The sequence below is a fragment of the Propithecus coquereli genome, unplaced genomic scaffold (genome assembly GCF_000956105.1).
Source record: "Propithecus coquereli isolate 6110/MARCELLA unplaced genomic scaffold, Pcoq_1.0 Scaffold28, whole genome shotgun sequence".
Classification (NCBI taxonomy): domain Eukaryota; kingdom Metazoa; phylum Chordata; class Mammalia; order Primates; family Indriidae; genus Propithecus; species Propithecus coquereli.
In genome coordinates this window covers 12,066,802-12,092,342 of record NW_012148396.1, presented here as the reverse complement: position 1 = coordinate 12,092,342, position 25,541 = coordinate 12,066,802, and the positions used below count along the sequence as shown (strand labels likewise).

Below are 25,541 nucleotides of genomic sequence, written 5' to 3'. Positions count from 1 at the left end.
GGGGGGGTGGGAGGTGCCTGTAGGGGGTGCTGGTGTTGGCCTGGCTCATGGGAGCTGCTCAGAAAGAGCACTCTTCAGGTCAGGGGAGGAAGTGCACTGGCAGGGGACAAGATGGGGCTAGGGCAGTGGTCGTTGCTGTTAGTGTAGGCATCTCAGGCTTTGTTTTTTCTGACGTGCGGTGGTAAGGCAGGGAAGAGAGTGGATTTGCACTCAGGGAAGCTAAGTCAGGGCAGGAAACAAGGCTGAGGCCTTGGGGACTGGGTGGGGGTGGTGGGGATGCTGTCCCTAGGCTAGGAAGCCAGGACCCACCTGTGGGAAGGGTGTTTACAGAATATGTTTCTGTGGAAGGTACCCTCACCAAGGAAGTGAAAAAGGGGAACCTGGTTGTGGGGTCCTGGGAAGGGGGTATCCCTGAGCAGGCAGGCTGGGCTTGGGGGCCACAGGAGCCCTAGGGACTAAGTGAACAGAGGCAGAAGCCAGCTGGGGTGCCAGACAGGATTGCAGAGTTCAGCCTCGGCAGGTCAAAGCCTTGGGGCAGAGCCGGGCCGGCAGGGTCACTGGTCTTGGATGACCTGATGGCTGTTTAGGTGGTGGAGTCAGCTCCCACTCTCACATCCTGGCCCAGGTCTCTGAGGGCTGTGGCAGGCCCTGGCTGGAGCTGGCCCACTGTGTTTGTTGCCCTCATCTGCCCCTTGGGGATCTGCTTTCCTTCCCCCAACCCTTAGCAGCTTCTGCCAACCTCTGCTTTCCCCCGCCAGGCCCTGCCACGCTCTCTGGGGAAGCTGACCAAGCTCACTAACCTCAACGTGGACCGGAACCACCTGGAGGTGTTGCCACCCGAGATTGGAGGCTGCACGGCTCTCAGTGTGCTCTCTTTGAGGGACAACCGCCTGACTGTCCTGCCACCCGAGCTGGCCCACACAGCTGAGCTGCACGTGCTAGATGTGGCCGGGAACCGGTGAGTGCCTGCCCAGCCCCGGCGAACCTGGCATGTCCCTGGCACCCACTGACTGTGCCCACCCTGGCTCCTAGGCTGCGGAGTCTGCCATTTGCACTCACCCACCTCAACCTCAAGGCGCTGTGGTTGGCAGAGAACCAGGCACAGCCCATGCTCCGGTTCCAGACTGAGGACGACGCCCAGACGGGCGAGAAGGTGCTCACCTGCTACCTGCTGCCCCAGCAGCCCCTGCCCAGCCTCGGTAGGTTGCTGGCAACCGGCAGCCTTGACCCAGGGTGGGCATGGCTTCAAGCAAGGCCAGAGACTAGCCTGGGCCGCTGACACTTGCCTCCCGCAGAGGACCCTGGGCAGCAGGGGAGCCCCTCTGAGAGCTGGAGCGACGCCCCCCTGAGCCGTGTCAGTGTCATCCAGTTCCTCGAGGCTCCTGCAGGCGATGACGACGCTGAGGAGGCTGCTGCCGAGAAGCGGGTATGGGAGGGTGGGGACCATGGGCGGCACCTCCGCCCTTCCCGCCTGACCCCTACCCTGCTTCTGTCTCTCATCCCTGTCCCCAATGCAGGGCCTACAGCGCCGGGCCACACCTCACCCCAGCGAGCTCAAAGTGATGAAGAGGAGCGTTGAGGGGCGTCGGAGCGAGGCCTGCCCTGGCAAGCCAGAGCCCAGGCCGCCCTCGCCCCCAGAGGAGGTGGGGAAGAAGCCTCAGAAGCCTGGAGAGCCACTCGCCCTCCCACTTCCCCCATCTGTCCTGGGAGTGAGGCCATGAGGGCCGGGGCTCCACGAGGAAGGGGATGGGGACCAGGCTGCCAGGAAGGCCACAGCGGCAGCTATAGGGCTGTGCTGGGCAAGGGGTACTGGAGGTGGGGCTGGAGGGTGGGAGGAGAAGATTGGGCATGTGGGGGCATGTGGTTGGCCTGCCCTGGTGGCATGGGGAGGGCGATCTGGCCTTGTGGAGCAGGCCCTCCAGCACCTTCCCCAGGAGCCCATGCCTCGGCGTCATCAGCTTCTGGGAAGGGCTTGAGGCCGGAGCAGGGCAGGCCTATTTGCTCACTTGGAAGCTTCTGGTGTCAGGGCCTCCTACTATAGCAGGACAAGTGACCTGGGCTGGGGCAGGGCAGGCATTGGGCTATGCAGGGCCACCCACTTGTCTGGGGAGGAGGCTCCCGTTGGGCAGGCCTTTTCCTGGGAACCGGTGTGGTCCTTTTCCTTTCCCTCTCTGGGAGAGGCTTTTTTAGGGGCTGAGCATGCCCGAGGCTCTGAGACAGCCTGCTCCTCAGGGGCTGGGATGGGATGTGGCCACAAGAGGTGAGCCTGTCGCTGTGCTGTGGTTGGGGTAGTGGGAAGCCCAAGGAGGACTGCATGTGACCAGCCAAGCTCCCACATAGCCTGACACCCCTGCCTGCTGCAGGGGAAGAGGCTGAGCACCGAGTCTGGCCTTAGTGGAGACTCTCAGCCGTCTGCCAGCACAGCCTCCACAGGCGAGCCCGTGGGCCCAGTGGCTGAGGCACCAGGGCTGAACCAGCAGGAGGCCACGCTGGCTGGCCAGGAGGAAGGCGCAGAGGAGGACTACGAGGAGGTAAGGACAGGCAAGGAGAAGGGAGAAGGTGGACTGTGGTTGCCACCAGCCCTGCACCATCCTGAGCAAGTGCACAGTTGGGGTTAGTCTCAGCGTGGGTGGCTATTGGGTGATACGGGATGCTTCTGGGCAAGAGCGGGCCCTGCAGGGGCCATGCTGCTGGACACGCCTGGGAGAGGTGCTCCCAGCAGGAGTGACAGTCTTTACTCTCAGCTAGACATAGCACGGTCAGACTTGTCACTCGCATGCTATCCGCAGACCGCAAACCCTGCCCTGGACCCTTCTGATCACGTCGGTGCACCCCAGCATTGGGCCCTTGTTGGTCCCTGCATTTCCACCTGGTGCTACTTGTCTCCAGGAGGAGCCCCACTGGCCCCCTGGCCTTCTCAGGACTGAGATTTTGTGTACCCCTCACCAGGCAATTGTCCTGAGTCCCTGTCCTCAGTACAGGAGGGAGCCTTTGAAAGCCTCTGACACCAGCCCTGCTCAGCAGGGTTTCTGTGGGCCCATATGGGCACCCAGCCACACAGTCTGGTGCATCTGATGGAGAGTGGGGCCGGGGCCACTGCCACTCTCACCTTCACTCCCACACAGCCCACAGTGCACTTCGCAGAGGACACGCTCCTGCCTGGGGAAGACAGGGAGAGTGAGGAGGGGCGACCCGAGGCCCCCTGGGCCCTGCCAGGTGGGAGGCAGCGGCTCATCCGTAAGGACACGCCCCACTACAAAAAGCACTTCAAGATCTCCAAGCTTCCCCAGCCCGAGGCGGTTGTGGCCCTGCTGCAGGGGAAGCAGCCCGATGGGGAGGGCCCTGCAGTGCCTGGAGGCTGGCACAACGGCCCCCACACGTCCTGGGCTCCTCAGGCCCAGGAGGAAGAAGAGGAGGAGGAGGACAGGGCTGAGGAAGAAGAGGAGGAGGACCAGGTCGAAGAGGAGGGTGAGGCCACCACTGAGGAGGAGGACAAAGAGGAGGCCGTGGCCTCCGCACCCTCCGTCAAGGTGGGTCCCAGCCACACCCTTGTGTGACCTGGATTCCCCTGCCCTCGTGGGCACCAGGGCCATGGCAGGGAGCAGCTGGAGGCCAGCCCAGCCCTAAGACCCAACTGAGCCCTCAGGTTGAGCCTCGGCCTGCTGGCTCCTGGCTACCTGGAGAAGGTGGCAAGCATGTGGGCACCATGGAGGGCAGTGGTGCCCATGTGCCCCTCTAGGCCCTGGCGTTGGTCCATACTCAGGGCAGCTGTGTGGGTCAGTGTCTGCCTGATGCGCCTGTAGGCACAGGCAGCTCAGCAGCACCAAGGGTGTGCTCCCCAGCCCTCCTATGTGTGCAGTGGGTCTGGGGCAGGGTTGTCTCCTCCCAACTGACTCTCCCAAGATCCTCCTTGCGTTAGCACTGACTCCAGGCTTGAAGCCCTTCAGCTGGCCTTAGGTCCACATCTATGGGTCTGGTGGCTGCCCTCCTGCTGGCCTGCGTGGCTTTTCTGCCTTGCTGGGCCCTCCCCAGGCTCCAGCAGACCCATGGGGCACTAGCATGTCCCTTCTTGGTCCTTAGGTTTGCTCTCAACAGTTTACAAAGTGTCCCTCCCCCTGCTCACTGGGCACACTCAGGTGCCAGGGAAAGCCCTGGGTTACTCCAAGCTCACGCTCTCCTTGGTCCCCACTATGTCCCTACCCTGAGCATGGGCCAATGGCGTGACAGTTGAGGGTCAGAACAGGACAGCCATGCCTGGGCTCAGGTCTGCCCTGGAGCGCCCCCCAGCTGAGCCTCGCCTGTGCTGGCAGGTGTGTGGCATCACTCACACCTCCAGAACAGGGTGTGCCCACACCCGGGGTAGTGCCAAGCCCTAGCAGGGAAGGGTCCGCTCGGCTGCAGGAGCTTGGTGTGGTCTTCCTTCTGTCCTTTCTGCTCATGGCGGGGGTTGGGCGAGGTGGTGGTGGTCCCCGGCGGTGGCTAACCTGCATGCCTCGCTGGTCCTGTCCTGACAGGGGGTGTCGTTTGACCAGGCCAATAACCTGCTGATAGAGCCTGCTCGCATTGAGGAGGAAGAGGTCTGTACTGCTCGCTGCTGCTCGCGCTCTGGTCCTGGGGCCGCTCCTGACCTTGCTTCCTGGGCTGCAGGCTCTCACCTCTCCCTACTCCCATCACTTGAGCACAGACCCCCTCCCCAAAGAGTTTCAGCAGCTACCACAGACCTGGGGGCCTGGGCCACAGTCCCATGGGGCCTGCTGGCCTCTGGAGGGGCAGCTCCTCCCAGCAGGGCCAAGTGACAGTGCTGGGTCTTTCCCGTTTTGCCACCTGCGGTGGTTCCATGAGCTTCCAGTCCACCTAGTCTGGAGAAGTGGGATCAGCCCTCACTGTCTGGAGGGTGGGCAGTGGGACCTTGGGCCTCCATCGATCGCCCAGAAGCAGGCAAGCCCTGGACTGACCACACTGCTGTGGTGGTGCACACCCGCTGGGGTCTCTGGCCTCTCTCCAGCTGGCTCTGTGCTGTCTATGCGGGCCCTGGCAGACAGGCTCGAGACCCGGTGTAGCTGCTCAGGGAGGAGCTGCAGGTGGCCATCTGCAGCACTGGCCACTTCCTGCTGGGTATCCAGGCAGCCCCCTGGCCCTCCAGCCTTCTCAGACATGCCCTGTCCATTCTGTTCTCAGCTAAACCTCACCATCGTGCGGCAGACCGGGGGCCTGGGCATCAGCATCGCAGGGGGCAGGGGCTCCACGCCCTACAAGGGGGATGACGAGGTGAGCAGCTGCTGCCAGGTCCAAGCCCCTGCAGGACCCTCCCAGCCCACGCCTACCTGCCTCGCCCTCAACTCTGTCTCTTCTGTTGCCCTTTTCTCTCTGAGGCTTTTCGTGGCTTTAGGGGCTGTCGGGTTGGCACTTCAGACTTCCCAGCTCACTTTTTCCAGATGCTTCACTTGCACTTGGGCCCCCAGCCCTCAGAACACACGTGTTCTTGGATGTTCTTAGACACAGGGGTCAGGTCCAAGAACGTGTTTTAAAAACCAAGCCAGCCCACAAGTGCGTTTATGCAGGACTTTAAGGCCTGAGAGCAGCCGTAGGGTGTCCGGGTCTGCACTCCCCACTTGTAGTCTTCCAGTTCACCTGGTGTCTCTGTGCCAGGTTTGGGGTCAGAAGCCTTTTCTGGGGTCGAATTGCACCTTTCAGCTCCCAGGCTCTCAAGACTCCACGGTGGCCTGAGCCCAGGCCCACTGTTCCCTGCCCTCCCTCTACGTGGGGTGTCTGGGTGTCCCAGAAGGACTGTGACCAAGGGCTCAAGCTCTGCCGCTTTCCCCAGGGCATATTCATCTCTCGGGTGTCTGAGGAAGGCCCTGCAGCCCGCGCCGGGGTCCGAGTGGGTGACAAGCTCCTTGAGGTGAGTCGCCAAGTAGCAGCTGTGCTCCCTGGAGGTACACATAGTCCTGCTATTGGGGTGTTTGGCTACCTTCCCCTCAGTAGGGTCCCTCCTCCCTCTGAGAGCTCTAAGCACAGGACCCCAGCCCCTGGGTGAGGCCTGGGAGGCCCGCTGGGGTAGGGTATGGGCTGCTCCAGGGACAGGCCTCTCCAGGAGGGGCTGCTCTGGGGCTGACCGGGAAGGTGGCCAGTCCCCACCTGTGCAGGGACCTGGGGAGCTCACGGGAGGCCGTGTGAGGGCAGGCCTGGGGCTTAGGTCAGGGTGGTGTTCACCTGGGGAGTTGATGTCATGTGTACTCACATTCTCTGGCTTAGCTCTTGCCCTGATCTTTGCATGGAAACTCCTGTCCCCGGGTGGTCGGGGCTGGAGGTCGGGGTTGGTAATGGAGTGACCTCAGGTGTTCTCCACTGGACGGCTCAGATGGGGGCAGGATGTTTCCAGGAGTGGGGCCACAGGTGTGGACTGGCCACAGAGGTGTCTGCCTACCTCTCATGGCCAAGCTGTGTCCTGGCCCTGGGGCTGCAAACAGGCATTTCTGGGGGCCAGGCAAGGAGCTCAGACCCACCAGGAGCCTGCAGCTGGAGACAGGGGGTGTTCCCAGCTCAGGCACCCTCACCCTGGGCCTCAGGCTCCCTGTGCATGGAGGGGGCAGCATGGAGCCCTCCTGAGCCCTCAGTGTTTGGCTGTCCGGGTGGCCATGGCTGGGTCCTGAAGTGCAATGTGGCCTCTGTCCCCTGCCACCCACAGGTGAATGGTGTGGCCTTGCAGGATGCTGAGCACCACGAGGCTGTGGAGGCGCTCCGGGGTGCCGGAACTGCTGTGCAGATGCGCGTGTGGCGGGAGCGCATGGTAGAGCCTGAGAATGCAGTCACCATCACGCCTCTGCGGCCTGAGGATGACTACAGCCCCCGAGAGCGGCGGGGAGGGGGCCTACGCCTGCCTCTGCTCCAGCCAGAGACCCCTGGGCTCCCCCGCCAGCGCCATGTGGCCTGCCTCGTGCGTAGCGAGAAGGGGCTGGGCTTCAGCATCGCTGGCGGGAAAGGCTCCACGCCCTACCGGGCTGGCGATGGGGTGAGGCTCGGGGCCTGGCCTGGGGAGGGGCTCTCTGGAGCCAGGAGCAGGAGCTGCCCTCAGCGTCCACACTGTCAGCTTTGCCAGTGGCCACAGCCCTCCTCCCCACCCCCTGCAGGGCATCTTCATCTCCCGCATCGCAGAGGGGGGTGCTGCACACCGGGCTGGCACTCTGCAGGTTGGCGACCGAGTCCTCTCGGTGAGTGGGGGAGGTGGGGCCGGCTGGCACCCTTTGTCCGATCCAGGCCTGAGCTTCCTTGACCCTGGGGCACTCTCACAGATCAACGGAGTGGACGTGACCGAGGCCCGACACGACCATGCCGTCTCTCTGCTGACTGCTGCCTCCCCCACCATCGCCCTGCTGCTAGAGCGCGAGAACGGGGGACCCCTTCCCCCCAGCCCCACACCACATTCCTCCCCGCCCCCTACTGCTGCTGTTACCACCACCCCTGGGGAGCCTGGGTTGCCGAGGCTGGGCCCCAGCCTGCTGGCTGCTGCACTGGAGGGGCCGTACCCAGTGGAGGTGAGAACCCCACCCCTCCCAGACATCCACTCAGCTCCAGGTGTGGGGCACTGGCTCCAGGACCCCACTGTGGCACCGTAGCCCACACCAGCATCCACATGCATTCCACTTGGGCTCTGTGAGACTGGGGTTTTGATCCAGACAGACTGCTTGGTGTGGTCCCCCATGTCCCCCGGCATGACCACTCCACAGCCACCAGCAGGGCCCCCCATCCATATCCCTGAGGACCCTGCTGCTCTCTGGGGAGTCCGCCAGTAACCACCCTACCTCCTAGTGTCCCCTTCCCTGCCCTGACTGAGGCCTGGCTCTTGTTCCCAGGAGGTCTGTCTGCCAAGAGCTGGGGGCCCACTGGGGCTTAGCATTGTTGGGGGCTCTGACCACTCCAGCCACCCATTTGGTATCCAGGAGCCTGGTGTGTTCATCTCCAAGGTAGAGTGGGCCTGGCCGGGCAACTCTGTGCATGAAGGACCATCCTGGCTGACCTGGGCATGGGTCAGTAGAGCCCCAGCTGGCTGGACACTGCCCTCTTCCCCAACAGGTGCTCCCGCGGGGTCTTGCTGCTCGCAGTGGCCTGCGGGTTGGGGACCGCATCCTGGCAGTGAATGGGCAGGATGTGCGGGAGGCCACACACCAAGAGGCGGTCAGCGCCCTGCTTCGCCCCTGCCTGGAACTGTCTCTGCTTGTGCGGAGAGACCCGCCACCCCCGGGCATGCGAGAACTGTGCATCCAGAAGGCCCCAGGGGAGAAGCTGGGCATCAGCATTCGTGGGGGTGCCAAGGGCCATGCAGGGAACCCCTGCGACCCCACGGATGAAGGCATCTTCATCTCCAAGGTGAGGGACCTGCCTCAGCTGGCCCTGAGCCCGCACACCCCACCAGTCCTCTCCCACACTGGCTCTCCCCACAGGTGAGCCCCACGGGGGCAGCAGGGCGTGATGGCCGGCTGCGTGTGGGGCTGCGGCTGCTGGAGGTGAACCAGCAGAGCCTGCTGGGCCTGACGCATGGGGAGGCCGTACAGCTGCTGCGCAGCGTGGGGGACACCCTTACCGTGCTGGTCTGTGATGGCTTCGACACCAGCACCACCACAGCCCTGGAGGTCAGTGCCCCACCCCTGGACCAGGTCCTGTCCCCAGCAAAGCCCCCAGGTGGGCTGGGGCAGTGGATCCTTTATGCCTCCGAGTGGGAAGAGCTTGATGATCCTGAGGCAGCTCCGGAAAAGAGCCGGGAGGCATGGCCCACTCAAGCTGCTTTTTCTCCTGAGCTCTGGGCATCGTGCTGTCTGGGGGCCCTGGCCCAGGTGGGATGAGGTGTGTGAGCAGACAGGCATGTCTGGGGCCCAGCATGGTGTGGTCCTAAGAGAAGAGGCGGAGTCACTGGCCTTCAGGTGGGCAGCATGAGTGGCCGCTGGCTGGGAAGGCGATGGCTCGGACCCTTGCCCAGAGCCTACCAGCCAGCCAGAGACTGCTCAGGACTTTGCCTGCAGCTGTGCACAGGGGTCCCTGCCCTGTGCCTCAGTGGCATCCTGTTCTTCCCAGCTTGTTCCTGGGCCCTGCTCAACCCAGGGTGCCTCTCCATTGGGCCCCCAGCAGAGAGCTCTCTCCCCAAGATCTAATGTCCATGCTGGTCCTTCACTCCCTGGACCCTAGAGCAGAAGCCAAGACTGGGCGCAGCCTCTCCTCTCTCAGGACTCATCCTGCCTCTCCCGTCTCCTCTCCCCTGCTGTGCCTGGGGCCCCTTGGCACTGTTGGCCCAAAGGGCCTCTCAAGGCTGTTCACCTGCAGTGGTTGCTGCTCCACTCACAGGATGCCCCAGTCATGCTGTTCCCCGGGGTGCAGGTGGCTGTGTCACTGCTCCCCAACAGCACACACAAGGCTTCTGCTGCTTGCGACAACTTTGGGGATGGGCAGCCACCTCACCCTGGCTCTTCTGCAATAGATCTCTGGGACGGTGACTTGCTGCTGGGCGCCAGCCAGAAAGATGCCCCAAGGCTAACAGCCGCAGACAGTGCCCGACTTGCACTCTAGTGTGGGACTACCCTGATGGGAAACGAGATCGCATTGCTTATTTATTTAAGATATATATTTAGAAATGTTTTATTCAATACATTTACTTGTTTTAAACTTTTTACTCAGAGAATATCTCTTGGGGAAGAAGGGCTCCAACATCCAGAGGGGCTGGTGGGCCCTGAGTTGCAGCTGAGTGTGTGTCCCCTTCGCTCTCCCATATGGCTTGAGTGCTGCGTGCAGCAGGTGTCCTCACTGTGTCTGGTGGGCCCTCCACGGCGAGTGCAGGCCTGAAACCTTAAACGCTGGCCGGGCCGCTGACCCTGTCCCAGACAGTCTTAGTACCACTTCTGCATCCTCCTTGGAGTTGGGGAGCTTACACAATCATTAGCCAGGTCTGGCAGGTGCAGGAGCCTGTGGCTGAGCCCCTCTTCTGCCTGTCACTGCCACTTACCATCTCAAGACGCTGATTGCTTTTGTGTCATAGGCGCTGGTTTTCTGTCAAGTAGGGCCTGCGTGCTGATCTTTTGTTTTGTGGGGACAGGTGTGTTTTTTTTCCATCTGTCACTTAACTTTTCCATTTTAAGATGATGTCTTTTGAGTTGCAAAAGTCAAATTTTTATGAATGAAATCTTTTCCTTTATGACTTCTGGATTCTGGTTTTTCTTTTTTCAAAAATGTAGGTATACCTCTACAGTCCAGCTGGAATTGTTTTTCAGGTGAAGGGGTATGTAGTTGTTCCAACAGTATTTATTGAATAATCTGTCGTTCCCCACTGATTTGGGGGAGATGTGACTTCATTGTGCGTTCATGTCAAATGTGCTCCGGGATTTGTTTCTGGACTTGGTCCCAATGCCACGCTGTTTTAAGTACTGTCACTTTATAGCATGTGTTAATACCTAATCCTAATAGGTCGAGTCACTCACTCTTTTTTTTCCTTTTGAAAAGTTACTATTGTCATGTGTTTTCTCTTCCAGATGAACCCGCCAAAGTGTTAGGACACTGGGGTTGTCTTTATGATAAGTTTTTCTCAAGTATGTTCCTAGGTTGCTCTTGTTTCCTTACAAAATCTGATAAATCCTAATCTCCTGGCAGAGCCCTACTGTCTGCAGCGATGGCAGCGGCCCCTCCTTCCTGCTGTGGTCCATCCCGTGTCCCCTCACTGGGCTCTGGCGCGGTGACAGCCAGCGGCCTGGCTTTGTGCTCAGCTTTAAGAGATTTTCATCTTGCAGTGTGATATTTTCTGCAGTTTCTTTTATAATATTTTTTAAATTTGGGGGCTATCTCTATTTATCACCTATAAGAATTATCTGAAGCAGGAGTTGGGTTTCCTGGAGTGCTTTTATCTCTGGTTTTTATATCCGTGTGCTGAGTGGGGTTGCTTCAGCCCATGGAGGTTTTGCCAGCGGGCGTGGCACTTGCATTGACCCTTCACAGTGGCATCCAGATTCCTGGCTTCTCACAAAGAAGCAGGATGTGGCTGGCTGGGCCTCGTCCCTGAGGGACCATCTGTGTTTCTGACCTCTCCAGGGGGTGGGAGTGCTCACGACTCTGACCCCCACCCCCATTGTTCTTAAACTCGGCCCTGCCATGCTAGCATCAGGGTTTGCCAACTGGATTCCGTACCTATCTTTTCATTCTCCGCACCAGTCTTGGCCTCAGCTCCCGGGCTGGCAGCCTCTCCATCTCCCCAGCTCTCCCAAGTAGTGTCTGTGATAGCCCACCTGTTCTGCATTCTAGGGCTGGTGTGTCTTGAGGCTCCTGTGTGGTTCTGGGCCCTGGGCCCTCATTGCTGGAAGCCTTGAGCAGGTGCGTGGCTTCTCCACTCCTCACCGTCCCATGTGCACAACAGAATAGCAGCAGTGCCTGCTTCTTAGGGCTGTTCCGAGGATTCAGGAAAGCAGATGGTACAGCGTGCACCTGCCTCACCACCAGCAGCACCAAAACCCCTGAGCAAATCCGAGTTAATATGTACTTTCCAAGAGAACTTTTCACTCTGATTTTCCACATGGTTTGGAATTACTTTCCTCCTCTCCTAGAGTTACCTCGTCCTCCTTGATCCTGTTGTGTGCTGTGTCTTTTCCTCCTGATCATCCTGACCAAAGTTTTGTATATTTCAATAGCCTCATCCAAGAGCCAGCTTTTGAATATTGATGAAGACTTTCTCTTATTATTATTATTTGTCAATTAGAAATAAAACTTTAAAAAGACTACCTTTCCTTTTAGCATTTCCTCGATGTATGCTTTAAGGAAGAATACTTCAGTCATTCCTTCTGCATCTGTTGCTTTTACTTTTTCTGCAGATCTGTCTATAAAGAAGAGGTCATTAACTATTTTTTATGCTGATATGAGTTTATGCAGAAAAGGTGTGCTAAATGCTTGATCCTTTCATTTGTCTTTAGAATAACAAGCCAGTGCCCTGGAAGCTTCCAAAGATGGCCACTGGGGTGTCTTTCTGTTTTTAGTGTTACTGTGAACTCGAGGGTCTTTATTTTCTTGATGTATTTCAACCCATTGTTTTATTGATATCCCTTGATAGGGCATTGAGATCCCGGGTCCTTTCAGCATGACACTTGTCATTCAGTAGCCACTATGATAAACATCCTGTGAATTTCCCAAGTCAGCCTTGAATTCAGCAGTTTCTGTGGGGAGCCCTGGTTCCTCTCCTTGGGAATGGTGTTTAGAGCCCATAACTGTGGCCAGGAGTGTTCACGACTTCTGGGCTGTCATTGCTTCTGGCTTTCGTAGCAGATTGAGGCTTGGGAGGTGGATATTTTTAGAAAGAGAAAAATCGTGGGTTTGTACTGTTATATATAACTCACTTAAGATTACAGGGTTTTTATTGACTTTTTTGATTTCACAGTCATCTTTTTCTTATATATAACATCGTTTCTTAATTCCTTAATAAATTTCAAAATGCAGCCAGGCATTGTGGCATGTGCTTGTAGTTCCAGCAGCTTGGGAGGCTGAGGTGGGAGGACTGCTTGAGCCCGGGAGTTTGAGGCCAGCCTGGGCAATGTAGCAAGATTCCTCTTTTTTTTTTTTTTTTTTAAGATAGGCTCTCACTCTGTCATCCAGACTAGAGTGCAGTGGTATGATCATAGGTCATTGCAGCCTTGAATTCCTGGGCTCAGGTGATCCTCCTGCCTTAGCCTCCCAAGTAGCTGGGACTATAGGTGCATACCACCGTGCCCAGCTATTTTTTTATTTTTTTGTAGAGATGGGTTCTCACTGTGTTGCTCAGGTTGGTTTCAGTCTGGCCTCAAGCAATCCTCCTGCCTCAGCCTCCCAAAGTGCTGGGATTACAGGTGTGAGCCACTGCACCCAGCCCCCATCTCTCTGATTTAAAAACTGCAGTGCTAATAGTATTACAATAAGAGCACTGGAAACAGGCTAAGAGTTCTTTATGGCTCCTTTGTCCTTAGGATTTATCCAGCTAGGATGCACAGCCAAAATACTGTGCTTGTAGGCCGGGTGCGGTCTGTGCTGACCTCCATTCTGGGTTTGTCTAATGCTCATGCACAATGACTCCCAGCGTGCACATCCTTGCCAGGCTGTCACTGAACAACACTGCTTCTCCTCAGAGCCCATGCATGGTGTGGCGGGTGTCCTGCTACCTATGATCTTAACTGTGATGTCGGCAAGGTTTCACTGGTGCAGTTACTCTTTGCCCTTTGAAATTTATAAGTTTTTGTGGGAGGTGCTTTGAGAGTATGTGAATATCTCGTTCTTCACCACACTCCTGCCCACTGGCACTTGTAGATGGCTCCTGATGCGTCCTTGCAGTGGCTGTTGAACAGTGTCCCAGCCGTCGCTCTGGGTTCATCAGTTGGCTTTCTGCCTAAAAACAAGCTTTCCTTCTCCCAGTTTGTGTATTGTCTACTTACCTGTTAGTGCAGACTCATGGGTTTCCGTTTTATTTCATGGTTGACGGTTTGTGACTATCGTTATCTGTTTCGGTGCTCACGGAAGGGCTGTCCAACTGTGCTGGGTCATTGTCCTCACTCTGCACACCAGGATGTTCTCAGCTCATTCCACACTTTTCCTGCCCAGCCCTGGAGTCAGCCATCTCTGCAGGGAGCGCTGGTTCCTTCTAGCGTGGAGTGGTATTTAGAAGCCCAGATCTGGGCGCTGGGTGTGCATAGTGCTGTTGGGGTGTCCTTGTCTCAGGACATCTCAGTGGCCAGAGCTAGGGAGAGTGCAGCTCACTTCCGTGACATTTTCTGGAACTGCAGACGAGTGTGAGTTCACACTGTGGCTGCACCAGTCAGCACCACAGGCCAGCCTTTCCCACATTCTCCGTGCAACTGGGCTGCTGCATCCTCACACTCTCACTTCCATGCGGCTTCCCTGTGTATGTGACCATCCTTCCCACCCTGCCAGGCCCCCTGCCGCTCTCGTGCCTGTTCAGGGGCTTTTTGACTAAGTTATTCCAGAAACGGAGAAAGTGGGCACCTTGATGGTGGTGGTGTGTTCTACTAGTTGTGTCAGACTCTGAAAGACATATTTAAGTTGCCTTGTGTAACTGTTTTTATCAAGCTCTCACATTTCTGTTGGGCTTTGGTTTCTATATGTAGCCATTCACCTGCTTAGCACCACAGTTTATGATCACAGTATCATCTTTGTCAATGGCACCTTCTGTGTGACTGTCCCTCAGTGCCTGCTGAACACTTTGAACCTGAGATTCTGTCTTCTCTGGGTCAAGCAGCTACTTGTGCTCTCTGCCTGCCTGGTGTCTCTCTGCCCTCCCCTTTACTTGTCACTTCAGTTGTATTTTGTAAAGGGACACGCAGCTGGGCCTGTGTCCCAGCCCACACTGACAGCGCTCTCCTCCAGGGGAGACTCACTTGTGGTGAGGGTGATGCCGACGTCTCTTTCCACTGCGCCGCTGCCTCTCCTAGTCCCTGTTGGTGCTAGAGGCCTGAGCCAGTCCCTTTTGTCCCTGTGGGGTTGGAAGTGAGCTGGGCCCTCTGCCTGTGTTCTCTCTTGACGCTCAGCTCCAAGTGCCTCCTGTACCTGGATTGCAGGCCTCGCCTGTGCAGCCCCAGACACCTTCCCTTTCCGGACACCCCTTCTGTCTCCCTGCTGATCACGTGGTTTTGCCAGATGATTTAGTTCTTTTAGGTTTAGAGCTAGTGGTTTTTGTCTTGTAGCATGTCTGCCATTTGAGCATCTTTACTCAGCACTCACACTGCAGAGTCGAGGCAGCCTGTCCGTGAACGCCATTCCGTCTTGGTGGCCGTCAGCTCTCTGGGACAACTGCACAGTCAGCCCTGCTCGCCCCGCCTAAGCAAGGCAGCAAAGGGCTGCAGCCTCACAGCCCTGCCGTGTGCAGGTGTGACCTGTGTGCACAGCAGCCTCAGGAGCTAAAGGTGTCCCTGAAAGGACTCAAGTGGAGATAATAGTGCAGTGTCCTGGGAGGCCCCGCAAAGCGCTCCGGAGGCCGCTTTAGCCACATGGTCGGCCTGCCCGGCGTTCACTGTATGTCGCTGGCTTACTATGGGCCAGGGCTCCAGCCTGGTCCTGAAGGTGGGACCGCATGGCCAGAGCCCCAACCCTCAGCCCACTCTCCTCCTCTCAGGTATCCCCAGGCGTCATTGCCAACCCCTTTGCGGCAGGCATCGGCCACCGGAATAGCCTGGAAAGCATCTCGTCCATTGACCGGGAACTGAGCCCCGAGGGCCCGGGCAAGGTGAGAATTGCCTGTGGCTGGCAGCCCCTGGGCCGGGGAGCCTGAGGCTGTCGGTTCCTGATTCACGTCTGCTCTGCTCGCAGGAGAAGGAGCTGCCTGGACAGAGCCCGCACTGGGGGGCAGAGGCCACTGAGGCTGCAGTGAGTGTTGAGTCGGGGCTGCCCATCCCATGGGGGCACTGCAGCGGGGGACACAGCCCATGGGGTAGTGGTAGCTGTGCCCAGGCCCCTGCCCACCCCTGCAGCGTCCAGCGTCCATCCCTCCTGGCTGGCCATGCGCTGCCCACAGTGCTGCCCCTGCTTGGCTGTGGACACGCCCTGCTAGCACCACGTCCCTTCTGCTCTCCAGGGCCAGAGTCTAGAGCCCCTGAAGCTGGACTACCGTGCTCTGGCCGCTGTGCCCAACACTGGCAGCATGCAAAGGGTCAGTGTCTGGTGTGCAGGGTGGCCCCCCTGCCCTCTGTCCTGTTCATCTGCCCACCCCAAGATGAGTGCCAAAGCTGTCGAGGAGGGAGCCTTTGGGTGGGGTTGGGGATTGGTGGAGGCTGCCTCCAGGCCTATAGTTGCCCAGCCTGGTGTGTCTTGTCCCCTTAGCTCTTGGCCAGGCCGTGAGGCAGGTGCTGTTGTGCCCCGTGCTCTTTGCTGAGTACAGGAGGCACAGGGGCAGGACCCAGCCAGGGAGGGGCCTGATCCCTTGGAAGCCCTTGGCCCCCCACCTTCCTTGTCTGCTGCAGGCGGAGGGGCTCCTGGCCCTGAGGGTGCAGGCGGGAGAGGGGCAAAGGCAGCTGGGGCCAGCAGGGCTCATGGTGGATGTGAGTGTGTGTAAGCCGCCTTGGGGTGACAGGCCAGAGCAGCTGCAGGGGGCCATGGGGACTGAGTGGGGGTTGGGGAGAGGCCCAGCCCTGACAGCTGGGTAGACCATGGACACCAGGACAGTTGTGGGCCTGGGGACAGGCAGGAGGGACATTCAGTCTCCATTCCTCCCCCAAGAGATATACATAACCCTCCCAGAGGGGTGCCCAGTCAGCCACCACTGGGAGAACCCACAGGAACGTGAGTGGTTGAGGGTGGGCTCAGCCTGGCCGCTGCCTGAGCAGCAGAGAGGCAGGAAGAGCCTGGGCAGGGCTGGGGGCTGAGGGGGCCCACTCAGGGGCTTTGGGGCACCAACCCTCTCTCTTCTGGCCATAGGCAGCATCCTCTGATCAGGAAGGGGTATGGCTATGGGCAGCTGGTGGGGTCAGGCCTCCCTGATTCAAGTGCCACTGCGGTACACAGGAGGGTGGCTGGGGTCGGGTGGCCTGAGCAGCGAGCATAGCTCCCTCTGGTCTGAGCAGCAGGCAGTGGGCTCCCCAGCACTGTCCCCAGTGACCCCCGGCTCTCATTGTCTTGTCTGGGTCTGGCCCATCTCTCTCTGAAAATCTCCGGTCAGCCCACTGCCATGGACAGACAGCTGGCTGCTCAGGCCAGGCCCCAGCCCCAGGCCTCCCCTTGTCCCCCCAGCATTGTGGGGGAAGGGGCAGAGCCTGGTAGACTCCAGGCCACAGCCTTTTGGGGAGAACCCCTTCATGCTGGCCGAGTGGTCTTCCAAGCCCATGTGGGGACATCCCCCAGGCTTTGTCAGGTCAGGGAAGTGAGGAGCAGCCTCTGTGCCACCATGGTAAGCGTCCAGCCCCCCCAGCTCCTTCTCCTTGGGGAGCCACAGCCCTCCCTGGCCCTCACCCCTCCCTCTGCCCACTCCTCCAGGTACCGTCTGGGACAGCTGGAGGGAAGATGGCCGAGGCTCCCTGCTCCCCCAGTGGCCAGCAAGTGAGTGTCCCAAGTCACAGGTGCCCCTCTGGGTGGGAGCGGAGGACAAAGTGCCGGCCTGCAGGCCCCTCGTCCGGGTGGTGGGTGTCGGGAGACAGGGCCTCCTTCCCAGCTGCCTTACAGGTTTGGGGCTGACTCTGCTTTCCTTGTGGTAACATGGAGGCCTCAATGAGGACAGCCATGGACACCTTCCCGGCCAGAGCTGGCTGGCAGCGGGTGGGGGAGCTTGAGCTGCTGTTCCTGAAGGGGTTCCAGCCCTGTGAGACCCAATGAGGTCTCAGTCCCAACACCACCCAGGGCCTCTGGCCTCACCACTACCCTTCCTCTCATTTGTGGGTCATTCAGCCGCACTATCAATGCACTGCAGGGTGGGGGCGGGTGGGTGCCTACTTGGAGCCTGGCTCTCAGCCTTGACCCCTGACAGGCAGGAGGACTTCAGCCCCACCCAGGCCGCCCACCTGGGCTCCATCTCTCTGTCTCTCCCCCCACCATCCCACCCCACCCCTACCTGAATCCCTGATCCTATTCTCTGGCCCACCCCTGCCCTCTGCAGACAAAACCAGGGGTGATCCAGCCATTGGCTCAGGCCTGGCCAAGGGGCTCCCCAGCCCCCAGGGGCAGAGGTGGTCCCCACTGCGTGAGTGCCCTGTCCCGCTGGGGTGGGGGTGACAGAGCCCCCTTCCTCGGCTGGATGGCGGGTGGGGATCAGGCAGCGGTGGGGACAGCCGGCGGCTGGGTGGGTGGCGGCTATGCCACAGCTACTCTGCAGCTCATGCAAGCCTGGCCCCCCAGCCGCCCTCCCCGCCATCCCTGGATGAGCTACCCACCAGCGTGAAGCAGGCCTACAGGGCCTTCGCTGCCGTGCCCACCCCGCACCCTCCCCAGGACGCCTCTGCCCAGGTATATGGGGGGTAGCCACCCTCCCTGTCTCATGCTGTGGTGGGTGCACAAAGGGCCTGGTATGGGAGGAGCACTGCCAAGTCTCCTCCCTACTGCCTCCAGACCCCTACACCTGGGCCCACGGCCTCCCCGGAGCAGCTATCTTTCCGCGAGCGGCAGAAGTACTTTGAGCTGGAGGTGCGGGTGCCTCAGGCCGAGGGCCCCCCAAAGCGCGTGTCCCTGGTGGGTGCTGATGACTTGCGGAAGATGCAGGAGGAAGAAGGTGAGGGTGCACGGCAGAGGGAGGGGCCTGGGTCCCCGCTGGCCCAGTCTGACCTGCCCTGTATCCCCCAGCCCGCAAGCTGCAGCAGAAAAGAGCACAGATGCTGCGGGAGGCGGTGGCAGCTGGGCCAGAGGCGTGGCTGGCCCTGGACGGGGAGGCCCCTGATGAGGAGGAGCAGGAGGATGGCCTGGCCCAGGACCCTACCGGAGGGTGAGCACCTGCCCAAAGTCCCTGGCCTAACGTCCCCAGGTTGCCCTGGTGTGCCCTTGTCCTCCCCCATAACACATTTTGTCCCCTTCCCCAGGCACAGCCCAGTGTCCCCCACACCTTTGGGAGGCAGCGTCCCAGTTCGGACAGCCAAAGCTGAGCGGCGCCACCAGGAGCGGCTGCGCGTGCAGAGCCCTGAGCCACCGCTGCCTGAGCGGGCCCTGTCCCCTGCTGAGCGCCGCGCCCTGGAGGCTGAGAAGCGGGCGCTATGGAGGGCCGCCAGGTGAGGCCCTGCCATGGGTTGCCATGTTGCCCGCCCTGGGGTCGTCCAGCCTGGGATCACCTGCCCTGCCTGCTGTTCTCTGCAGGATGAAGTCCTTGGAGCAGGATGCCCTCCGGGCACAGATGGTTCTCAGCAAGTCCCAGGAGGGCCGGAGCAAGCGGGGGCCCCTGGAGCGGCTGGCCGAGGCCCCTTCTCCTGCGCCCACCCCCTCGCCCACCCCTTTGGAAGGTCTGTGTGACAGGGACAGGAGGGAGGTTCAGCCTGCCGCATGGACCTCTCCCAACGCCTGCTTCTTGTCCCCCCAGACCTCGGTCCCCAGACCAGCACCTCCCCTGGACGCCTGGTGAGGAGCCAGTGGCCGTCGCCCTCCCCCACACCCCTGAGGCCTGGGCGGGGTCCAGACTCCCCCACCCCTGGGGCCCTCACCTCTTCCTCTCCCTCTCTGCCTCTCGTGCTCATGCTGTCCTTTCAAGCCCTTGTCTGGAAAGAAGTTTGACTACAGGGCATTTGCTGCCCTCCCTTCTTCCAGACCTATCTGTGATATCCAGGTACCTCGGCCCTCCAGGCCCTTCTGCTCGCGACCCTCTCCTGTGCCTGTCACCCAGCCTATCCACTCCTGCAGTCCTCCCCTTCCTGCCTGCTACCCCACTCTGTCCCTTGGGTGTGGGACCTCCTCACCCACCTCCCCTCCTCCTGCCCTGACCCTACCCAAGCTCTGTGGCCCCAGCTAGGGAGCCGGCTAGTCCCCAAGGCTGGCTTCCGGCCAGTCTGGCATGGCCCTGAGCAGCCCCTCTCCCCATCATAGTCACCGGACTTTGCTGAAGAGCTGAGGTCCTTGGAACCATCTCCTAGCCCTGGTGAGTGGGGGCCCAGCTAAGGGTGAGCACCCTGGAGCCTGGAAGCCCTAGCTCACTGCTGCCCTGTCCCCACCCACCAGGCCCACAGGAGGAGGATGGAGAGGTGGCCCTGGTGCTTCTGGGCGGGCCCTCACCTGGGGCAATGGGCCCCGAAGACGTGAGGCTGTGCAGCAGCCGCCGCCCCATGCGGCCGGGACGCCGCGGCCTGGGCCCTGTGCCCTCCTAGAGGGGTGGGTACCTCTCCCGACTTGGGGTGGGGACCCTGCCAGCTCCAACCCCACCCCTGCCCCGAGTCTTTTAACTTGGATGTTAGCGTTTTAAAGAGCCCCCTCAGGAGTTCTGGCCTCTGACTAACTGCCCTCCCCCGCCCCCCAGCCAAGATCTCTTGGCGAGACTGTAACTAGTGATGTTTGTACAACCAAAGACTCTATTTTGTGGTTTAAGGAGAATAAAGTTGACTACGTTTTACCTCTGCCTGTCTGTCCCTCTGTCCACCTCCCCAGACCAACCCCTCCTCCCCTCCAAAAATGGCCCGGGTCTGCCCACCAGCCCATCCTCCCTGCCCTGCCACCGCGCCTCTCTCACGCCCTTGCGGGGGCCACCCCCAAGAATCCCCCGAGCCGGGCTCCCGACCAGAGGACATGGAACCTTCTGCACACAGGCCGACACCCCCCGGGTGAGGCCTCTGCACACGGGACGACACCGCCCCCCCAGGTAAGGCCTCTGCACACAGGACGACACCCCCGGGTGATGGACTCGTGCACGCAGCCCCTCCCCGCAGCATGGGCACGCGCACGCAGCACTGACAAGCACACACTATCGGGACGCGGTGCCAGGCGCGCACTTTATTGGAGCCAGATGCTAGATTCCCGCGCTGGGCAGCTGCACACGCACAGGGAGCAGCAGTTGCAGCTGCCCGACCGGTGGCCACCGAACCCTGGTGATGAAGAAGACACGGAAGCGCTCCAGGCGCGCCTCCTGGAACTGCATGGGGCTGTACTCGGGGCCATCAGCTGGCCGCAGCAGCGACAGGTATCGCTCCTCTTGCAGCAGCACGCGGCTCAGCAGCGCCTGCGCCAGGCCAGGCTGCACCGCCTCCAGCTGCTGCTGCACAGCAGGGAACAGGTCCACCTCACGCAGGTCGAACACCAGCGGCTTCCCGTACCTGTGCGGCCAGGCAGTGAGGACGGGCAGAGCCGGCTGGGGAGTGCCCATGCCCACGCGCCTCACCTGAGCGCCCCCAGCAGAGCCAGCCGCACCCTCTCGGGCCTCAGGTGCTTTGGGTTCACCGTGTCCACATAGTTGGTGTCCTGGTAGCGCAGGAAGGTGGCTGCCTGGCCCGAAGGGTCAATGACAAGAGGCCACCTGGGGGCAGTCGTCAGGTCACCACTGTACGCTCGAACCCCCAACTCTCCCATGCCCGGCTCACAGCACTGACCGGCCATCTGCGCGGATGCGGTCGCCAACATCCTTCATCAGCACGTCGTGCAGTTCAGTTACCTGGCACCTCAGCCCGGGCACCTCCACCTCCTCTGTGGGGATGTTAGTGTGCGGCGATCTGGAGATCCCAGCGCCAACCCCCTCCCTGGGCCTTCCTCTCCAGCCCACGACACCGGCCCAAAACCACCCACCCTCCTGTGTCTGCTCGCGCAGCTCTAGCCTGGCCATGGCCAGTGTCTCCTCGGCCTTCTGGGCCTCCTGCCGCAGCCTGTCCACTTGGGCCTCTGCGTCCTTGATGGCCTGAAGGAAGGGGCCACGCTGACCTCTGCAGACCTGCCCCACGTTCTCAGGAGGTCACCTGCCGGGCCTCCTTCCCACCCCACCCCAAGGAGGCCACTGCTGCCCATGTTTGGGAATGAAAGATGTGCCCCAGAACCCCAGGCCTGCAGGAGAAACCGTGGGCTAATGCAGAGCAAGGATGAGCGTCCAGAAAGCAGGGGCACAGCAAAGCCTGGAGGCCCACACCTGCAGCGTGAGCTCGGTCTTGCCTGCGAGCCTCCGCTCACACTTGTCATGCTCCGTGATCCTCCGGTTGAGCTTGCAGTAGGCCTGCTGCAGCTGGGCAGGAGGGGGGACAGGCTCTGGCCAGGTCCAGGGCCTGCAGGGTGCCTCCCTTCCTAGCTCTTCCTCCGCCTTCCCAGCCCTTTCCTCGGCTCCCCCTCCTCCCTAGGCAGCCCCCACTCCTCCTCCCCACCTATCTCCTCCTCTTCCTCCTCACCCAGGTCCCCTCCTCCCCTGGCTCCTCCCTGAGCTCACCTCCTTGTGACACCGCTGCTGCTCCTTGGCTAGCTGTTGCACCTTGAGGATTATGCTAGAGCGAGAGGGAAAGGGCTGGGTCAGAGGACCTACCTGTCAATGCTCCCTGCCACCCTCCTGCCCGTCGCACCGCTTAGCCTCGGCTTCCTTGTGCCTCTGGGCCTCTTGTGCCCGGCGCTGCTTCTCTGCCTCCATGTTCTGGAGCATAGCCTCCGTGAGGCTCAGATCCCATGACTGCAACACACTGGCCACTGCGTCCAGAGTGGCCACCTAGTGACAGATGACATTTGTTGGATACTCAGGGTGTGCATGTTCTGAGTGTTGTGCTCAACCTGGGAAGGAGGAATTTGAGGAAAAAAATGCAGGTTTCCCACCAGGTAACAGAAACACTGTGTAGCCTGGAGTGCTCAGCAAAATTGTTACAAAGTAAGTAGATTAAGCAAGTACCAAGATGATTACTACAGAGAAAGGTGCCCAGCACTTTCTTGCCTTGAAGTGTCCAGCGGCCAGCGTAGACCGGCCCTGACTGCTTTAGAGCTGCTTTGGCCGCGAAGGGCTACGGTGAGTGACCTTTAGCAAATTGTAATACTAGAGTCCCTGCCTCATGGAGAATTGTAATATCATTAACACAGTATGGATTGCACAGCATGATTTGTCTCACTGTGAGCAAGCAAAGACGCGATGCAAAAGCTCTGCTTCACTCACTGGGAAGGACGGGGGCAGATGCGGGTTTTGCACACGAGAAGCTCCTTTGGAAGAAATTCCTGGGCCGCCCAGGAGCAAATGCTCTGGTAAGTAACCTCAATAAACTCATCTAACTCGCCACGCTGGACTTGGTCAGAGTCGTTCTTTGATCTCTCAATTCCCTCTCAGTTTGGGGGGCAATTTTTCTCTATTGCCCCAGGATTCTCCTAAAACAGTTGGCTTAGTCGGCAGGATCCAAGAGACCAAATGTTGGGTAAAGAGGGGGCATTTTCAGGGGCTAATCCCATCTTCTCCGGGGACAATCCGGGGGTGGCCAGAGACTTCCCTGTGGAGTCGCTGGGTTACTTGATCAGTGTGGGCTGCTGTGTGAGCACAGGGATGCCCCGAAAACGCCGGTCGGGAATTGAGCATTTGCCACAAGAAGGGAAAGTGCTTCAGCATGGTAAAGATGGCAAACGGGTGATCGCTGTGTGAGCTGGCCCCCGACAGAATGTCGGGACTGCAGAATACAGTGCGACAACTGGAGGAGGAATTGCGACTGGAAACGGATGTACGAGATGCAGTCTCGCTCTGACACCTGGGCTAGAGTGCCGTGGCGTCAGCGTAGCTCACAGCAACCTCAAAGTCCTGGGCTCAAGCGATTCTCCTGCCTCAGCCTCCCGTAGCTGGGATTATAGGCGCACACCACCACACCCGGCTAATTTTTCTATTTTTAGTAGAGACGGGGTCTTGCTCTTGCTCAGGCTGGTCTCGAACTCCTGACCTCAAGTGATCCTCCCGCCTCGGCCTACCAGAGTGCTAGGATCACAGGCGTGAGCCACCGCACCCAGCCTGTGCAGGAATTATATAAGGTACAAATAGTGCAGCCGGCCCAGAGCCCCTGTAACAGCCCTGTGTGGCTGGTGAAGAAGACGGGTGGCACATGGAGAATGACAGTCGACTACTGTGAGCTAAACAAGTAGTGTCCCCTGTACATGCAGGTGTAATTAACGTTGCTCAACTGATAGAACAAGAAGTCCTTGAGTTAGGAACCGTTCTTGCTGTGGCTGATTTGGCTGATGCCTTCTTCATGTTTCCCTAGCAGAACATTCCCAGGACCAGTTTGCATCCACTTGGGAAGGCCAACCATGGACTTTCCAGGTGCTACCACAAGGTGCCTGCACCGTCCCACCATCTGTCACAGTGCGGTCACACAGGACCTGTCTAGACTCTGTCTCTGTCTCCTTGTTTCACTATATTGATGATATTTTCCTAACCTCAGAGTCTCTTGCGGATTTCGAGATTGTTCTACAGACTGTCTTGGATGGCTTGAAGGAGAGGGGATAGGAGTCAACCCCCAAAAGATGCAGGGGCCTGGTGTGGCTGTCAAATTCCTGGGAGTGTCCTGGTCAGGTAAGACACACGATATATCTAGCACTATTATTAGCAAAATAGCACAGCAACCTATTCCCTAATCTGTAAGGCAACTCCAGGTTTTCTTAGGTTTATTAGGTTATTGGAGAATATTTACTCCTCATCTGGCACAAAGTCTCACCCACTGTACACCCTGGGAAAGAAGGATGACCAGACAGAGCAAGAGGCGTTTGATGGGCAAAGGCACTGAGGAAACCAGCCCCAGCACCACAACACCCTTGTGTATTGGGAGCTACCAGGGATCCCATGGGCACGAGCTGGGGTCTATGGGAAAAGCAACGGGATTGGTGCCTCTGGGGTCTGGTCTCAGTTGTGGAAGGGAGCAGAATTCCGTTACCCCATTGTACTGGAGCAACCGCCGCTGGACATGCAGGGCGTTGCAGCAAGTAGAGGCCGTAACTGGAGGACAAACGGTTACAGTAAAGACTGCTCAGCCCATGAAAAGGTGGGTGGAGGCCTTTTAGCCAAACCCTCTGCCAGGGTGGTGCAATCACACACCTGTGGAAATGGCACACCTATCTGCAACAAAGAGCTGTCTTGCCCACTAGCCCTTTAAGCCAGGCACTGCAGGGGGTGCTCGGACCCATCCACTGTGAACAAGGGGAGGGGCTGGCGTGGCAGCAGAGCCACCCACTAGACCAGCTGCAGTGAACGAGGGACCCCACCCATACCTGCTATGGCCTGACACACAGATGGGTCTAGTAAGGCCACTCAACACCCGTGGTGGCAGTAGCAGTGCAAGTGGATACTGACACTGCGTGGATAGGATGGGGATTGGGACAGAGTAGCCAATGGGCTGAGCTACAAGTAGTTTGGATCCTAGTCACCCACGAGCCCTGGCCACTGGTCATTTGTGCAGACAGTTGGGCAGTTTAGGAAGGATCAGTCTCACAATGTGGATCAAGCACAGGCTAGTGACGGTTGGCATGTTCCAGGCAGGCCCCTTTGGGGAATGTGTGTGGCAAGACACCCATCACAGATGACAAGAAAAGGATGCGCACAGCCCCGGGTCACCTCCTGGACACCAGGAGGCTGATGCTCTTGCTCATGTCAGGGCCATCTGCCCAGGCCCATCAGGGGAGGCTGCTACATGGAAACACTGTAAGAGCAGCCATCGGGGTGGGGTGGGGGGACAGCCTCGGGGGGGCGATAGCATCCCCATACACTGCACAGATGTTCTAGCAGCTGTTCAGAATTGAAGCCTGTTCCTGGCTGTGACCTTGAAGGGTCCCCTCCACTCTGGGTCCTGTACATCGAGCCATACAACCTGTCCGGGACTGGCAAGTCGACTGTATTGGCCCTGTGCCCTGGAGTGAAGGCAAAGCTCTGCCCTCACCGGCGTAGGCACCATGGCGGGGTTTTACAGGCCTTCCCCACAAAGCTCCCGCCCAGGTGGGAAACACCAAGTGTCTCACCACACTTAGTGTGATGTGTGCTGTACCCAGGAGAGTGGGTAGTGACCAAAGTCCTCATTTTACAGGTCGTGACATTCAGCAAAGAATTGTGACATCACAACAAAACACAGACTGGAGATTTCACCTGCCACATGATCCAACAGGGGCAGGTCTAACCGAAAGAAAAAATGGTCTGTCAAAAACTCAAATGTGTGCCTGTAGAGCCCGGG

At 59.4% G+C, this 25,541-nt stretch overlaps 1 protein-coding gene across 4 annotated transcripts in view; it reads left to right on the top strand.

The window, feature by feature from the left end:
* SCRIB (scribbled planar cell polarity protein) overlaps positions 1–20,011 on the top strand; it is a 23,303-nt gene extending 3,292 nt beyond the window's left edge. Inside the window, exons 10-37 of one of the 4 annotated variants that reach the window (XM_012648110.1) lie at positions 759–958; positions 1,033–1,199; positions 1,296–1,426; positions 1,518–1,643; positions 2,364–2,531; positions 3,126–3,530; positions 4,515–4,577; positions 5,179–5,268; positions 5,825–5,902; positions 6,689–7,012; positions 7,131–7,211; positions 7,293–7,535; positions 7,854–7,964; positions 8,074–8,367; positions 8,442–8,630; positions 15,119–15,229; positions 15,313–15,369; positions 15,578–15,652; positions 16,972–17,034; positions 17,827–17,934; positions 18,037–18,196; positions 18,268–18,406; positions 18,501–18,686; positions 18,772–18,914; positions 18,992–19,029; positions 19,160–19,234; positions 19,492–19,543; positions 19,624–20,011. In XM_012648110.1, coding sequence (XP_012503564.1) covers positions 759–958; positions 1,033–1,199; positions 1,296–1,426; positions 1,518–1,643; positions 2,364–2,531; positions 3,126–3,530; positions 4,515–4,577; positions 5,179–5,268; positions 5,825–5,902; positions 6,689–7,012; positions 7,131–7,211; positions 7,293–7,535; positions 7,854–7,964; positions 8,074–8,367; positions 8,442–8,630; positions 15,119–15,229; positions 15,313–15,369; positions 15,578–15,652; positions 16,972–17,034; positions 17,827–17,934; positions 18,037–18,196; positions 18,268–18,406; positions 18,501–18,686; positions 18,772–18,914; positions 18,992–19,029; positions 19,160–19,234; positions 19,492–19,543; positions 19,624–19,769 — 4,023 coding nt within the window. In that variant the 3' untranslated portion in view covers positions 19,770–20,011. Of the gene's footprint in view, positions 1–758; positions 959–1,032; positions 1,200–1,295; positions 1,427–1,517; positions 1,644–2,363; positions 2,532–3,125; positions 3,531–4,514; positions 4,578–5,178; positions 5,269–5,824; positions 5,903–6,688; positions 7,013–7,130; positions 7,212–7,292; positions 7,536–7,853; positions 7,965–8,073; positions 8,368–8,441; positions 8,631–15,118; positions 15,230–15,312; positions 15,370–15,577; positions 15,653–16,971; positions 17,035–17,587; positions 17,672–17,826; positions 17,935–18,036; positions 18,197–18,267; positions 18,407–18,500; positions 18,687–18,771; positions 18,915–18,991; positions 19,030–19,159; positions 19,235–19,491; positions 19,544–19,623 lie in introns of all 4 variants that reach the window. The other 3 variants (XM_012648107.1, XM_012648108.1, XM_012648109.1) reach the window with 3 other exon arrangements.
* Positions 20,012–25,541: the final 5,530 nt, after the last annotated feature.